Source organism: Trichechus manatus, unplaced genomic scaffold (genome assembly GCF_000243295.1).
Source record: "Trichechus manatus latirostris isolate Lorelei unplaced genomic scaffold, TriManLat1.0 scaffold00048, whole genome shotgun sequence".
Classification (NCBI taxonomy): domain Eukaryota; kingdom Metazoa; phylum Chordata; class Mammalia; order Sirenia; family Trichechidae; genus Trichechus; species Trichechus manatus.
In genome coordinates, this window is record NW_004443984.1 from 2,972,182 (window position 1) to 2,986,327 (window position 14,146).

The 14,146-nt window shown below is 45.5% G+C and overlaps 1 protein-coding gene across 2 annotated transcripts in view; it reads right to left on the reverse strand.

The window, feature by feature from the left end:
* Window positions 1-14,146, reverse strand: part of ARID1A (AT-rich interaction domain 1A) — a 70,155-nt gene that overhangs the window by 16,223 nt on the left and 39,786 nt on the right. For both annotated transcript variants that reach the window (XM_004377074.2, XM_023732083.1), the window contains exons 5-6: window positions 732-972; window positions 362-451 (exon numbers count right to left, since the gene is read on the reverse strand). In XM_004377074.2, coding sequence (XP_004377131.1) covers window positions 362-451; window positions 732-972 — 331 coding nt within the window. The remainder of the gene's footprint in view (window positions 1-361; window positions 452-731; window positions 973-14,146) is intronic.

Here is a 14,146-nt window from a genome sequence, read left to right on the forward strand (position 1 = left end):
ACAGCCATTAACCAGGGTATGCCAATGTTTCTACTAAATGGACGTTTGAAACGACAAAAAACAATGAGAATAAACAAAATGGTGAATGGTTTAAAGGGTGAAAACTCAATGCTGAGTCTTCTGTACCAAATTAAGCACAATGTAGGGGGGAATCCATCAAAACACAGGCAATTGTTGAGAAAGAAAGAATGACTGTTGGGGCATGTAAGTCTGGAGCCACTGACATGGCCAAGCCCACTCTAACTTCACAATTTGCTGCTAGGACAGTCTTAAACTCCATAGTCATATAATTCTCCAAAAATTATTGCACAGAACACTCTGCCTCAGTGCCCCCATCTCCCCTCTAAGCCCAGGCTCTCACCTCGATCTTGGGCAATGCTTGATTGGTTCATGGAAGGATGCATGATGCTGTCGGACTGGCCACTGGGTGGCCGAGGTGGCATCTGGTTGCCTGCTCCAGACAGAAAGAAGTAAGCCAATCATGGCTAAGCCTGTAGATTCTAGCCAATTCAGAGCTGGAAACAACTCATGGGGGGTTGCCAAGCATTGCTAGTATCACATACACAGAGGTCCAACCAAGGGGCTCCCGTTTCCCTTTTCCAAATGCTAATGGAAAGCTACACAGACATTAACTAGGGATGCTCTCTCTGCCAGTGGAAGGTTGGGGCTCCCTGTTATTTTGGGGGGCTGGTCCCCTTTCCCTCCCTCCAAAGCCCAGCACTTGAGGGTACCTGGCACTGCAGCAGGCGAGAGTGGTCCTGAGCGAGACTGAGCAACACTGGCGGGAGAGCCAACAGGGGATGGGGAGGGGCCTCGGATGCCAGGCAGGTGAGGGGAGGTATGAGGCGAGAAAGGAGACTGAGCTGGATTACTCTGCTCTCCTTGGCTGCTGGAAATCCCTGATGTGCTCACTCCAGGGCTCAGAGCTCCTTCTGTCCCCATGGGGAGATCGTCTATTGAACCAGACAGATCCTGAAACACACATACACAAGGACATGGATTAGGCATGGATATTAGGCAGAAAGATCCTTTTCTCAACAATCTTACTACACACAGCCTTTTCCTTAAACAACCAAAAGCAATCATGCTAACAAACACATTAGTCACGATAACTCTAGTTCATATATAGTAGACTTTTTGTAAAGATACAGATAGTATTTTAGACTTTGTGAACCATATGGTCTGTCGTAACTACTCAACTCCGCCATTGTAGTACAAAAGCAGTCACAGACAATACATAAACGGGCAGGGCTGTGTTCTAATAAAACTTTATTTATAAAAACAGGTAGCTGGTCCGCAAGCCATAGCTTGCTGGCCTCTGCTCTAATCCCTCAGAAGCAGAGCTGCTCTAAGTTCTACCATCAGTGAGACTTCAGTTCTTTTCCTATGGGGAAACTTTACAAAATGCTGCCAGGATGACACCAGGAGCTACAAGAGAATGTTAACAAGTTTGGGCAATGTCCACAGATCCCTTCTCCCCAGATTACAGTAACTTTCATTTGCCAAGGACTCACTCACTCCAAGTCACCATACTTGGCAGCACAAGAGGTAGGAAGTGAGAAAGGGATACATTACATGGGACAGACAATTCTTTAACTGCCAAGAAGGTCTGAGACTATATTCCTAACACCTGGCCCACAACAGGGATGAACAAATGTCTGCTAACTGAAAAAACCCAGTTGTTTCCTCCAGCTTTAAGTTTGTCAGTGAGAACTTGGTATTTATTTGGGAGCTTTGCTTGTCTTGAATTAACCAAAGAATTCACTCTAGGTCAGCAAACTCAAAGACTAGCAATCAAGAGCTCAATAGGAAAAATATTCACCCGGGAAATGCTTCCTTCACCCCCATGTTCATTCTCTAGCAATACCACTGGCTCAACATCATGCATTAACTAATTTCAGGCTGGGAACTATAACCCAAAGAAAGGATCAGAGCTTTGGATACAGGTCCAGGTCTGGGAAAACCCTTGATACTTAAGTGGTTAAGAAAAGAGTTCTCTTAAGAGAGATTATCTGAAAAGGAAGAAGATCCAAGCTGGGATGATTTGACATAAAGTCTATTCCTACTCTCACAAATAAGCTCACCTTGGAAAGTTCAGTTCAAGCTGACTCTGATCCTGGAGTCTGACAATAACACTAGAGGTCAGAGGGCAACTCTCAGGCTCTCCCTTAAGCCCCCAGGCTGGGTGGATCTTCTAAAAACCTGCTGGCTACTTGGCATGGCTAGGAGTGTTTCTGCTGAGTTCTATGGGAACAAAGCTTGCTCTGAAGGCAAAGCAGGTAGGGAGGTGTGAGTTTGTGTCTCAGTCCAGCTCTCAATGTTAGCTGATAAGTCAGAAAACACTAGCTTTCCTGTTGGTAAGAAGCAGACCTGGTGTACCATAATATGCTTTAAAAATGCAGTTAGAATTAGCTCCAGGGTAGAAGGGAACTCAAGAGGTCCAACTCCAAGTAACACCAAAGGACGACTTCCCTCTCAAAGGACTAAAGTACCTGCAAGCTATAAAGAGCCTTAGGTTCATCCCAAGAGAGAGGCAAGGGATTCCATCCCTGTGTGGGGGTTAAGCTGTACCAGGGACACCTGCCCTCTGAGCCAAGGAGATCAAACTCAAAAAGGCACCAAGATGACAAACGGAGCCAACTATGTAGGCCAGAAAAGGCCTCAAAAGCCACTTGTTAAGCCCTATAGTCTGTAACAGAAACCACAGCCCAATGCTCTGTTTTAGGGACCAGTAGGTTCCCTCATGCATTTTTTTCAGCAGTCTCCATTCCTTATCAAGCTGCCAGCTTCTGGTAATAAGAGCTACTTGCTTACAAGAAAAATAAATCAGTGTATTTTGGAACAGAATAGGCTTAAAGAGTCCATCCATAAGAACTTAGCTTTTTTCTAATGGCTTTGAAAAACTAAGTGTTTTGTTTTGTATTTTTATCTTTAATTATACAAGTAAAACATGAACATTCTCACGGTAAAAACATGTCAGATAACACAAGTAAAGCCAAAGCCCCACTTCGCTCTCTTTTTGCTGCCCTCAATAGAGGAAACCCTATTCAATCTGGTGTATATATCCTTGGAGACCTGAGGAATTGAGGAGAAAAAAAACGAAAAAGCCAAAAGACAACTGCTACAGGGTTGGAGCAGGGACTAAGGATGTTCCTTAGTCACACTTCTGTTAAGAAACCAGGCTGACCACATATCCACAAGGTAAATGTCCCTAGTCCAGCTGAAGGATCCCACAAGCCTAAAGAAAACCCTTGTAGCCCCTGGGGCTGGGAACTCAGGACCCTGGAATTATCTACAGCTGGCAAAGCAGTGGCTTCCTTCATGGAAGGTAGCTGTCAGTTTTGGTAAAGTGCCCTGAGCTCCTTGGAGAAAAAGTGCTAAATAAACCACTGGCAACAACAGCTCCCACATGGGCTGGGATGCTTGGGTACAGAATAATGCTGGGGAAGGAAGCAGCATTAATCTTCTCATCTCTCTGATTTGGCTGGTTTGAGGCCACTCACTCAAACTATCATTTTCATCAGATGGCAACTGGGCAGTGTGGGGGTAGTTGGTTTAAAAAATTTTCAGGAACCAAAAGGTTAGCATAGGAAGGGGCAGATCATCTACTATTAACAATAGCTACCATTTGAGCATCTACTATGTGCCAGGCACTTTAAAGAGTTACTTCATTTAATTTTCTACAATTCTTGGAGGTAGCTACTGCTGCTACTACTACTACTACTACTACTACTACTACTACTACTGCTACTACTGCTACTACTACTACTACTATCATTTTAAACATGAGGAAGCTGCTGCTCAGGGAGATTGGGTCATATGCCCAAGTCACCCAGCAAGACACAGAAAGTAGATTTGAACCCAGGTCTGCCAGTCCCCAAAGCGTATGCTATCTCTCTCCAGTATGCTGTGATACTATATGAACTGAGGAAAAAGCATCACATCTTTGAGTCAGGAGACCAAGGCCAGCTCTTGGTACTTACTGGTTGTGACCTTGGGCAAGCCTGACAAGGAGCTGGGCTTCAGTTTTCTCATTTATACAATGAGATGGCTGGACAAATCTGAGTATGTAATGGCCTGAGGCACATGCATGAAACCCCACTAGCACCATATGGTCAGGGCCAAATGTACAGCAGCAATACCCTGAAATGAGAGATCCAACAATATACAAGCAGTATAAGATGTTAAGACATACCCATCAGTCCCACTGGTAAATGTTTTTATCGAGAATGGGAGGGAGAGGTAAGGGTAGAAGTCTCCAAAAGTTATGACAATCACTGGGGCACAGGAAGCTGGTCAACAGCTCAGTCTGAACTAGGTTAGGTCTGAATGGTCCGCCTCTATGTACATGAACAGATAGTGCTCTAAACTCCATGTCCTTTCATTGCATAGGACACGCCTCTACTTTCTACCCTACAAAAAGCCAGTTTTTCAGGTCTTTTGTTCCACAAAAAGCCGGATGTCTGGTTGTTGAGTCAGACCTCAATATGCCTAACAAGTTCAGTTTTCTACAACACATTTATCATAAAGAAAAGGTTCAATCAATCCAAGCCCTACTTTCCCTGGTAGGAGTTCACCTGTGGCATTTGAGAACTCTCAGGTTCTCAGCTCTACCAAAAGGGCCCACCTAACAGGTATCTTCTGGAAGGACTGCAGAAAGAATTGTAGCAATGCCCCTTAAGTGGAAAGCTCTCTCTTCCTGGGTTTACTCTGCTCCAAAGCTGAGAGATGGGAGGTGAGGGTTAGCTCACTCAGTGCCCTTCCAGTTCCAAGGTAGCAGCAGGGCCAGGAAGAATTTCCTCACGTGTTTCCAACGTGTTTCATGCATTTTATTGCTTATCTACCATGCAGATCAAAAGTGCTGGAGCAGGTCCAACTATTTCACACAGAATTCTCACACTCCAGGCTGGCTACAGCCCCGAAAGCCTTCGTTTCTTCACTTGAAACACTGCCCAATGTTATTTTGGGATGTGACCTGATAGAGAAAGCCCATAGGGACTCCATGATGATAACTGTTCCAGCTGTGATTGGTTGCCCAGCCCTAGCGAATGCCAGCATGGGTTTGTCAAGCTCTGCCTACAAACAGGACTCAGCAGCTAACACCTTCTCTTCACACCACAAACAAAACCATGCCTGAAATCACACAGTCCATACCTCATTTGGGGGGGAGCAGGGGGGGTTGCTAGTGCTCTCACAGGAAGGGTTGCAAGTTCTAACATGAATTGGCTGCCTGGAGGTGTACATTTTCAAACAGGAAGATACCAGATCAGAGTTAGAGGAGGAGGGTTTAAATGATCTCCTGACAGAGCCTCAAGAGGATGACATCAGTTCATTTTGCTGGGCAGATTAAACAATACCAACTGGCAAGTCTAAAGAACGGGCTCATGGCAATGTGTCCAGATTCAAGGTTTTCCTGTAAATCTGGCTGAATCCTTGAGGAACAGAGCTTACGCTAACCCCCAGATGGAGTTCTCGCATGCCTTCAGTTGTGAAGAACTTTTGCTGAATTGTGTTGATTACTAGCAGGCAAACCACCCACCAAGAGAAGCAGGTAAATCCTATACACATTTGTAGTAAGATATTTGTTTCTGTTTTTTGGTGGTGGGAACCTCACAACTCAGTCACATCCACTTAAATGACAATCCTAGAAGGAAAAAAGTCCAAATGCACAGTCTGAAATGACCAAAGCTGCACCAGCAATTGGCCAGGTTGTTGCTTTTTTCCCAGCCTACTCTAAAAGATCCAAAACCATGGCAGGAGGCTGTTTCCATGCTGGAGAATGGAAGGAAATCCTAAAAAACACAGACAAGGTTGAGGAACAGAGGCCTTGAAGAAAAGCAGAAGGTAGGGAAGGAGGCAAAAGCTTTAAAAAACTTCAAGGAAAAAGGTCTAAGACAAACTTAATTGCATAGCAACTACTTATGGCAAACAAAGTTTTGGGAAGACTTGGTTTTTCATGAAGCCTTCCTCATGCAACAAATTTGGGGAGGTGGGAGTGGATGGGAAGAGGCTACCTCTAGGGAACACTTCCAAAAACATTTGAATACAATAAATCAGTCACAGGTTCTCTTTTTTTCTCTTCAGTCTTCGCTAAATGGAAGGAAGGGTGATGCGACCCACCTCAAACTGATAGGGACTCCAGGGTTATAGAATTGCGGCACCACTGCTCCAAGGAGTCATCTCTGGTCAACAGATTAACTGCCACCTATGCCCAGAGAGCAGGCTAGCTAGTGTTGGCTGAAATGTCAAGAATGAATCAATACAAAGAACAGGTTGCCTCTTACTCCTGGAGGTACCTCCAGGTCATGGGTTAAGCAGGTAGTAAAGAAGGGGAGGAAAAGACACATTCTTTTAGTTGAGGACTGATGTGCGATGGATTGCTTTTATATGGCCTTTCTTGCCATGGTCTTGTTAACTCCCACCAAATGACTGGGTGGGATTATGTGAATAAGGTGCTGTGGCCCACCAAGGGGATCGGACAGTTTACTCATAATCCAAATAAGGTGTATGGCATTCTTGTGGGGGTCAGACCATGCAAATAAGATGCATGGAACCCTAACGAGGTCAGTTTTGTCATCCCACTAGGCTTAAAATGAGCCATTCCAGAGGCGGAAAGGCGGGGGTGGGGGCTCACCACCACCAAGAAGAGATGGGAGCAGAGTACATCTTTTGGATCTGGGGTCCCTGCACTGAGAACCTCCTAGACCCAGGAGACAGAGCGAGAGAGCAAGCAAGAGCGAGAGAGAGAGATATGTAACACCAGAGACAGCGCAAGATGGCGAGAAGCAGCGGCAGTAGAACCAGGAGACTGGTGTGAGATGGCACAATGGGCTTCCTGACCCATGGAGTGAGAGAACTGAGCACCTTTGGGCAGGAGAAGCTGTCCTGACCAAAGAACTGTATCCTAAGTTGTTCCTGATCTTGAATTGTAACCTGTAACTTACAGTTGTAAACTGTAACTTCCCTAAGAAACCCCATAACTGTGAGTATGGTCTGTGAGTTCTGTGTGACCACTGCTATGAATTATCGACTCCAGCAGAGAAGTACAGAGTGCTGTGGGAGGGACGGCTGCTATCAGAATTGGTAAAAAGGTTGAAGAGTGGAGGTATGTCTGACCCCCGCCTCATAGGAATCAGCCTTTGGCTGTCGATCTTGATTGATTCTCCTTCTCCCTTATGAAGTTAGAGGAGGTCAGACGGCCCTGTGCTGACATTTTTATAAGGACCAAGCTAGTTTGTTTAGGACCAAGCACGCACTGCATGGAACAGCAGAAACTGCTCCAGGAAAGGCTCAGAAATTTCTATTTCCTACCAACCCTCCTCCCCCTGCCCCTCAAGTTTCCAAAAACTTGGTTTGTATCCTAGAAACCACCACATAGGATGAGACCCCCTACCAAACTCCCTCTTCTCTTTTTCTACAATAGGCTATTGTTCTGGGGACAATAGATCATTCTTCCCAGTACCTTCTGGCTGCCTGGTGGGGAATGCACAGCAGAGAAGGGTCAGTCTCTTCTTGTCTCCATAATGCTTTTCAGGGGCCCATCTCCAAGAGGAAATCCCCTATATATGTTATAATTAATAAAGAAAGCTCTGGGAGACCAAATCTCTAAATTCAAAGGATGTTGGAAAGAACAGGGTGGAATAAATCAAGTCCCTTCATATCTTCCTCTTGACGGGAAGCAGAATTGACACGAATATGTGACTACCATGTGCTCAAACTTAAGCTAAGTTGTTGACTCACATTTCATTTAACTCTCACAATCATCTTCTGATGTAGATATAGTTGATCCTTATTCACAGGTTCTGTATTTGCAAATTCACCTAATCACTAAAATTTATTTGTAACCCCCAGTCAATACTCATACAGTACGTCTGTCTGCACTCATTTGAGTGCGTGCACAGAGCAGTGAAAAACTTGAGTCACCCGACTGGCTCATTCCCAGCTGAGGTTGAACAAGGCTGGTTTGTTATTTGCTAATTCAGTGTTAATGGCGACGTTATAGAACGTAACTACCGCGAATAACAAGAATCCGCTATCATCCCCATTCTAACAAAGAAGAAGGAGACTCAGAAGTTTAATGACTTGCCCAAGGACAGAGGGCTATTAAACTGAAGAACGAGGGTTCAAATCCATATTACTCTCATTCCAAAAGCCTACACTCTTTCCATCAGAAGGTGGAAGCTTGCCATTACCAAAGGCTGGGCTCCACACGTCTACTGAGGTAAGGCAACAACCTGTCTCTGGAATCAGCTATGGGTGATCAGCTATGGCTCTGAATGGGCTAACCTCACTAGGTCTCTGTTAGCTCCTCTATAGAAGGAAAGACTAAAACTAGATTAATTCAACTCTACAAGTATGATGGTACATGTTTTCTTCTTTCCTAGCCACTCTTCCTATACCTTTCATAGTTTATTTCAGATCAGCCCTTTCACCTACAGTGAAACCTGTGAAAGCTGGCACTCAATGGGAATGCCTTGTTTTTTTGGGTCTCACAAATTTTCCGCCTTTGACAGAGTGCTTATGACTTTTGTATTGCTCTCTATTAAGAATCCTACCTCAACACCCAGTGAGTTTTCCTTCTCTGACAGGTTTCCACCTTACACAGGTCTGGCTTTCGCAGGTTTCACCGTATAATCCTCTTTAACCTATTTTTTCTGTTAAAGGTCACAGTACGTTTTCTCACCCCTGGGTTCTTAGAAGGGTACTTAACGTACAGGGGTGGGAGGTGAGGGAAATTAGGGGGTGAACAGGTTGGGGCAGGGGAGACTTGGAATCTAGGGAAGTAAGCAGAAGTTAAGTTCCACGAAGGCAGATGTCTGTCTTTGCTAGGCATTCAAATTTTAATCCTATTATCAAGCATAGGGGTGTGGCTCAGAGAGAAGTCAAACGTCCCAGGCCTCTAGATGGCCTCATCTCAAGTGATTTCAACTCTCACACTTTGCTAACCCAGCCTTGCCACCACCCCTCTAAAACAAAACAGAAAAAAAACCAAACCACTGCTGACAAGTCAATTCCGACTCACAGCAACCCTATAGGGCTGCAGGACAATGGGGCCTTGTTTAGGTACCCCCTTCCCAAACTACAAGATGGGAAGGCTCCTTTCTGGAAGGAAGCAGAAGCCAAGCAAGCTTCAAACCTCTGTCCATGGTTGGGCTCCGACACTGGCGCAACAAATCTTTCCTTTAACATGCAGTAGGTTAGCCAATTTCCCAGCTACCCAAGAGTAGAAGTGGGTAGGAGGATCTATTGCTTGAAGATGTACCACAGGTACAACTATAAACTAAAACTGTTTTTTAGACTTGGGAACTTCAAAGAAGAAAACACCTTTCTGGGAGCAGCCTCCACAGTAGGCAGAGGTCCGCTAGCCATTCAGCTAAACTATGGGCTTTAGACTGAGGTCACAGGACAACTTCCCTGGCTCTTCACCCCACAGGCAGGGCCCAGAGTCCCTCCAAGGCTCCTCTAGGACCCAATGTTGTAGAATCCAAGTACAGGACTGATGACATTGTGCTGTATCTGCCCTCTCTCCCACTAGCCTGTGAGACCAGAGCAGGACCCAGCTGTATTCTCCTACGTTCCCCACTCCACCGTTCTCCACTCCGCCGCCACCCCACCCCACCCCATGGCTGTCAAGTTGATTCTGACTCATAGTGACCCTATAGGACAGAGTAGAACTGCCCCATAGGGTTTTTCTAAGGAGCAACTGGTGGTTTCAAACTGCTGACCTTTTGGTTAGCAGTCAAACTCTTAACCACTGTGCCATCCATGACAGAAAAATACCAGGCACACAAAAGGCAAGATGCTTGATAAATAAATAATCTACTCAAAAGCATCCTCTTCAGACCCAATTTCTATTAGTCTTCTATGTTTCCTTTGCTCTCTACACATTCCCCACCCCCCACCCCAGTGCCTGAACTCTAGACCTCCACACTGAGGGAGGGGCTCCTGGGTGCTGGTGTCATGGGAACTGGCTCTCCTGTCTAAAACTGAACAGTGCAACCTCCAAACGAGCCTTGGGCTGTTGCTAGAACTGCAGTGCAGGAACGAATGTCTGGAAAGGAGGCTGTTGGGAGGTGGGGCTCTGTCACTGGAGAAATTTCAATCTAATTGCAAAAAGACAAGAACCTGCTGTTCTAATCCACCTCAGCAAAATCTCTTGAGGTAGGTCTGACCCTTTAGATGGAGGCTGAGGCTGTGCTGAGGTGAAAGAGGGGGAGATGAAAGACTGCTCGGCTGGTTGCATTCCTGTGATGGGAGCCCCTGCCAACAGCCAGCTCGGCCACTGCAGCAGGCATTGATTTTCCAGGGGTCGATATTCTGCTCCCACAGATCTGCTCGGCTGGAGGTTTAATCACATCGAGTGCTTCTGCTCAACATCTCCCCTGCGTTCCCCCTCCCCAAACCAATAAAATAAACACCAAACACAATGAGAGCTGGCAATGGATAGATGAGACGGTGCTCCCCACGGCTCGCACCCTCCCCCAGACAAATTCTAGGCACCAGCTGGAAGGGAGTAAATACAAGAGAGAGGGAGCCAAAACTATATGGGGCAGCCCATGAGAAGCTGCAGGGACAGACCTACAGGCCCCAGAGAACCATTTAATCTATTGTGCAACATCCCCACATACACCCACCTAAAAACTGGGAGATTTTACATAAAAATTTAGGTTCCCAATTCTAAAAAAAAAGAAGATCCTGGAACTCCCTATAGAAGATCCTATAACGAGTAACTGGTTGAAACTCTGCTCTCATAACCATGTTACCTGCTTGATCAGACTCCCTGCACACATCCCCTTCTGTCCCAGAGGCTTTTCACTCAGGCCAGGGGAGAATGTCCCACCCAGTCAGAAAGCACCTCTTGGTCAAAATGTACAGAGTTTTTTTGAGGATCACTAGCTAACAGACTCAAGCCTGAAAAAAAAATGAAATTGGGTCAGAGCTAGGCCTGAGTTAGAGCAGCCAAGAGCAGTGCATATTTATGGAATGGGGCTGTTCTAATCCCAGCAGGAAACAAGAGTGCCATAAAGCTAGAAAAGGCAAAGAAGTTAGGAACCCCCTACTTTTTTCAAGTCTCCCTGTTAGGAAAACCAACCACACAGAGATTGTTCTATGATCCAGATCATCAGCTGCAATTCTAAAACCTGAGCAAGGAGGGTAGGAGTAGGACAAAAGGAACACAGAAAAGAAAGCAGTGTTCTGGGTATGAGAAGTGTAAGGGGAGGTGGCTGCCTTACGCTTCCAAATCATCTGGCTCTCCTTTCTATAGTAAGCCTGGTTGTCCCTCAGAATTACAGCAACCAGAAAGCAAGCAAGGATGTAAGCATGCAACTGGAGAAGGCAAGGTTCCAAAAAACTCATTGCCACTGAGTCAATTCTGACTCACAGTGACCCTGCAGGACAGAGTAGAACTGCCCCATAGGGTTTCCAAGGCTGCAAATCTTTATGCAAGCAGACTGCCACATCTTTCTGTGCTAAATCTAGCTTAGACCAAGGTCTAGGGGCTGGATGGCCTTCTTGGTTTGGTAGTTATAGCCCTAAATTTATATTCATCAGGAGTCTTCCCTAGCATGGCCCACGAGTCTAAATAAAATCCATAGAGGGATAGAACAAATGTATCTGAGGATAGGGAATGGGTACAATCTTAAACCAGAAATGACAACCATCAACCCCAAAGTCCTTTAAAGCCAAAAGAACAACTCTGAACACAGGGAGAGCCATAGGCAAGCTCTGAAGTAAATGAGGGGAAAACAAATATTCTTTGTAATGGTCCCTCTGGACACTGATGTCTTTTATTTGAAACTTGATTTCCCCAAGTGTCAGGAAATTACCTTCACCCATCTCAGCAAACAATATTCAGGAGAGGCCAGTTTTCTTCCCACATCAAGGCTGACCTTAAGAGACAGGTTTGCTGACTCTCAGAGCTTGAGCCCTCAACCTGTACTTCCCACCTTCATTATGGCACAGCTTCGTGGCTTCCCTGGGAAAGGTCAAATGGGAAGAAAGCTAGCAGCTTGGAGGTGAGATCTGCCTCATCACAATCAGAGATTATGTCACAATGCCAGCCAATTCCATGCTGATACAAGGTAGGGAAGATGGAATCTTCCACAGCCTGGATAGTTCAGGCTGTGGAAGTGGGTGGTACAAGAGACTAAGCACTGGCCCCCAAAGGGACAACATTAGAATACTATCAGTTTCATAATAGTTTTCAGATGGCACACCCAAGAAAAAAATAGAGCTAGTTCTAATACTTCATTTATCAGGTATGCTAACACAGTCCACACCAAAGGGTCCTCCCCTCTGGGGAGATTTTCACCTTGGCTTAGCAGGGGGCCCTATCGGTTTCTGCAAGAGTGGCCATTTCTAGGTGGACATGGCTTATTTCTTGTTCAAAAGGCTCAAGTACCCTAAGGAGGGATAAGAAAGAGTTTGGCAACCATACATCTGTGGGTTGGCTTTCTGAATTTGGTTGGTCTTTTTATAGAAAGACAACAGAAGCCAAGGTATGTGCACCACAGAGGTAATCTCCCAGCCAGTGATGCAGAAGGTTATGAAAGAACCAACAGGAGAGAAAAGGGAAAGAGGGGTGGGTAGAAGGAAGCCATTGTCACTAAGGTAACTGAGTTCATCTATATGTTACTTGGGAATTCCAGGAAATTCTAGATTTTGAGAGGTTCCTTCCTTCTAAAATAAATGCTTTCTATACCCTTCTAGGGAATGGACCTAAACCCAGAAGCTAAGCACCACTACCTTTGCCTAGGAATCTCAACCTCACATCCTTCTTCCCTTTCTCCAAAGAGAGGAGAATATAGAATGCAAAATCTCTGTTTACTGAAATATAGTATTCTCCCTTCTTTTAAAAGATCTTTTTCTTGAAGCCTGGGTTGGTCCTAACAGTAAAAACATTGGCCTGGAAGTCAGCGAACCCAACGTTCTCATCTACTTAATGACTTTGGGCAAGTCTCTTACCCTTTCTGGGGCTTGGATTTGGGGGATGGGGAGTAGATGGGGGAATGGCTGTGTTTGAGCTAATGTGGTGAATACTCTGTGGTCTGGCTTATGTTGTTTCCCTTCTGCCCTTTTCCTAAATGGAAAGGTTGGAAAGTTAAAAACTACACTTCCAAGAATCCCTTGTAGATGGGTTTTACACACAATTTAAGTTCCGCTAATTAGAAGCAGATTTATGAGATTAGATCAAAGTGCGGCAAAGACCATACTTTTGTCTCCTTCAGTGGTTTCTGCATTTTGGTTCCCTCCTTCAGTTAACTATGTGGTGGTTCTGGTGGCAGCACCTGCTGCTTCTTGAATCCAGCTTATTGATCTCTGGATCGCAGATTTAGGGGTGTGACTTGAGAGCCCTCTGACAGTGGCTTGGAAGGAGGAGTTCCTCTGATAGGTCATATCTAGTACTGTTCTGGGTCCCATTCCTGGAGGCCCAGCCTAGAACCTGCTCCCTCAAGCCTTGAACAATTCTGTGAACCTTAAATTCCCTATAATAAATTCCTCTCTATTAAACATACCTAGGATTCAGTGCAGAGACCACATTACCTGATACAGTATTACCAGATGATCCCAAACAGTAGGTGTGAAAGGGAGAGGAGAACAGAAGTATTCACAAAGCATATTCTCTTGAGAATGGACAAGATGGGGAGTCTTAGACCTTCAAATACATTTGTCCAGGACAACCTCCTTCACTTCTTCTTTTCTCACAACCTCCCTGCCCTTCCTCCCTCCCACCCCAAGCTCCAGAGGGTTGAAATGTTCACACAGGATGGAAGGTCAAGTCAGCGTATGCTCTCCTTTCTAGCCCTGTGGTCTGTGTAGGCTGCTACTCTGTTGAGGATTACCTGCCCAACCCAAAATAAGTATCCTCTGGTTTTCAGCGAAGCTTGGGCTAGAAAGGGTACCAAGTATCATCCTCAACAGCAGGAAATATATTTTTAAGCTCCAAGTACAAGAGAACCAGAGCACACTAGTCCTGGCACCCCTACGTAGCTAGTAAGTGAGGACACGTTTGGCCTGCACAACATCCCAGCTGATCTTCTGATACCAATTTCTAGTCTAAGCAAAGAACCCCAGCTTTCTGTAGCAGGGTTGGGGACAAACTGAAAAACAAGGTCAAATCCAAATGATGTGCTAGAGGCGGGGG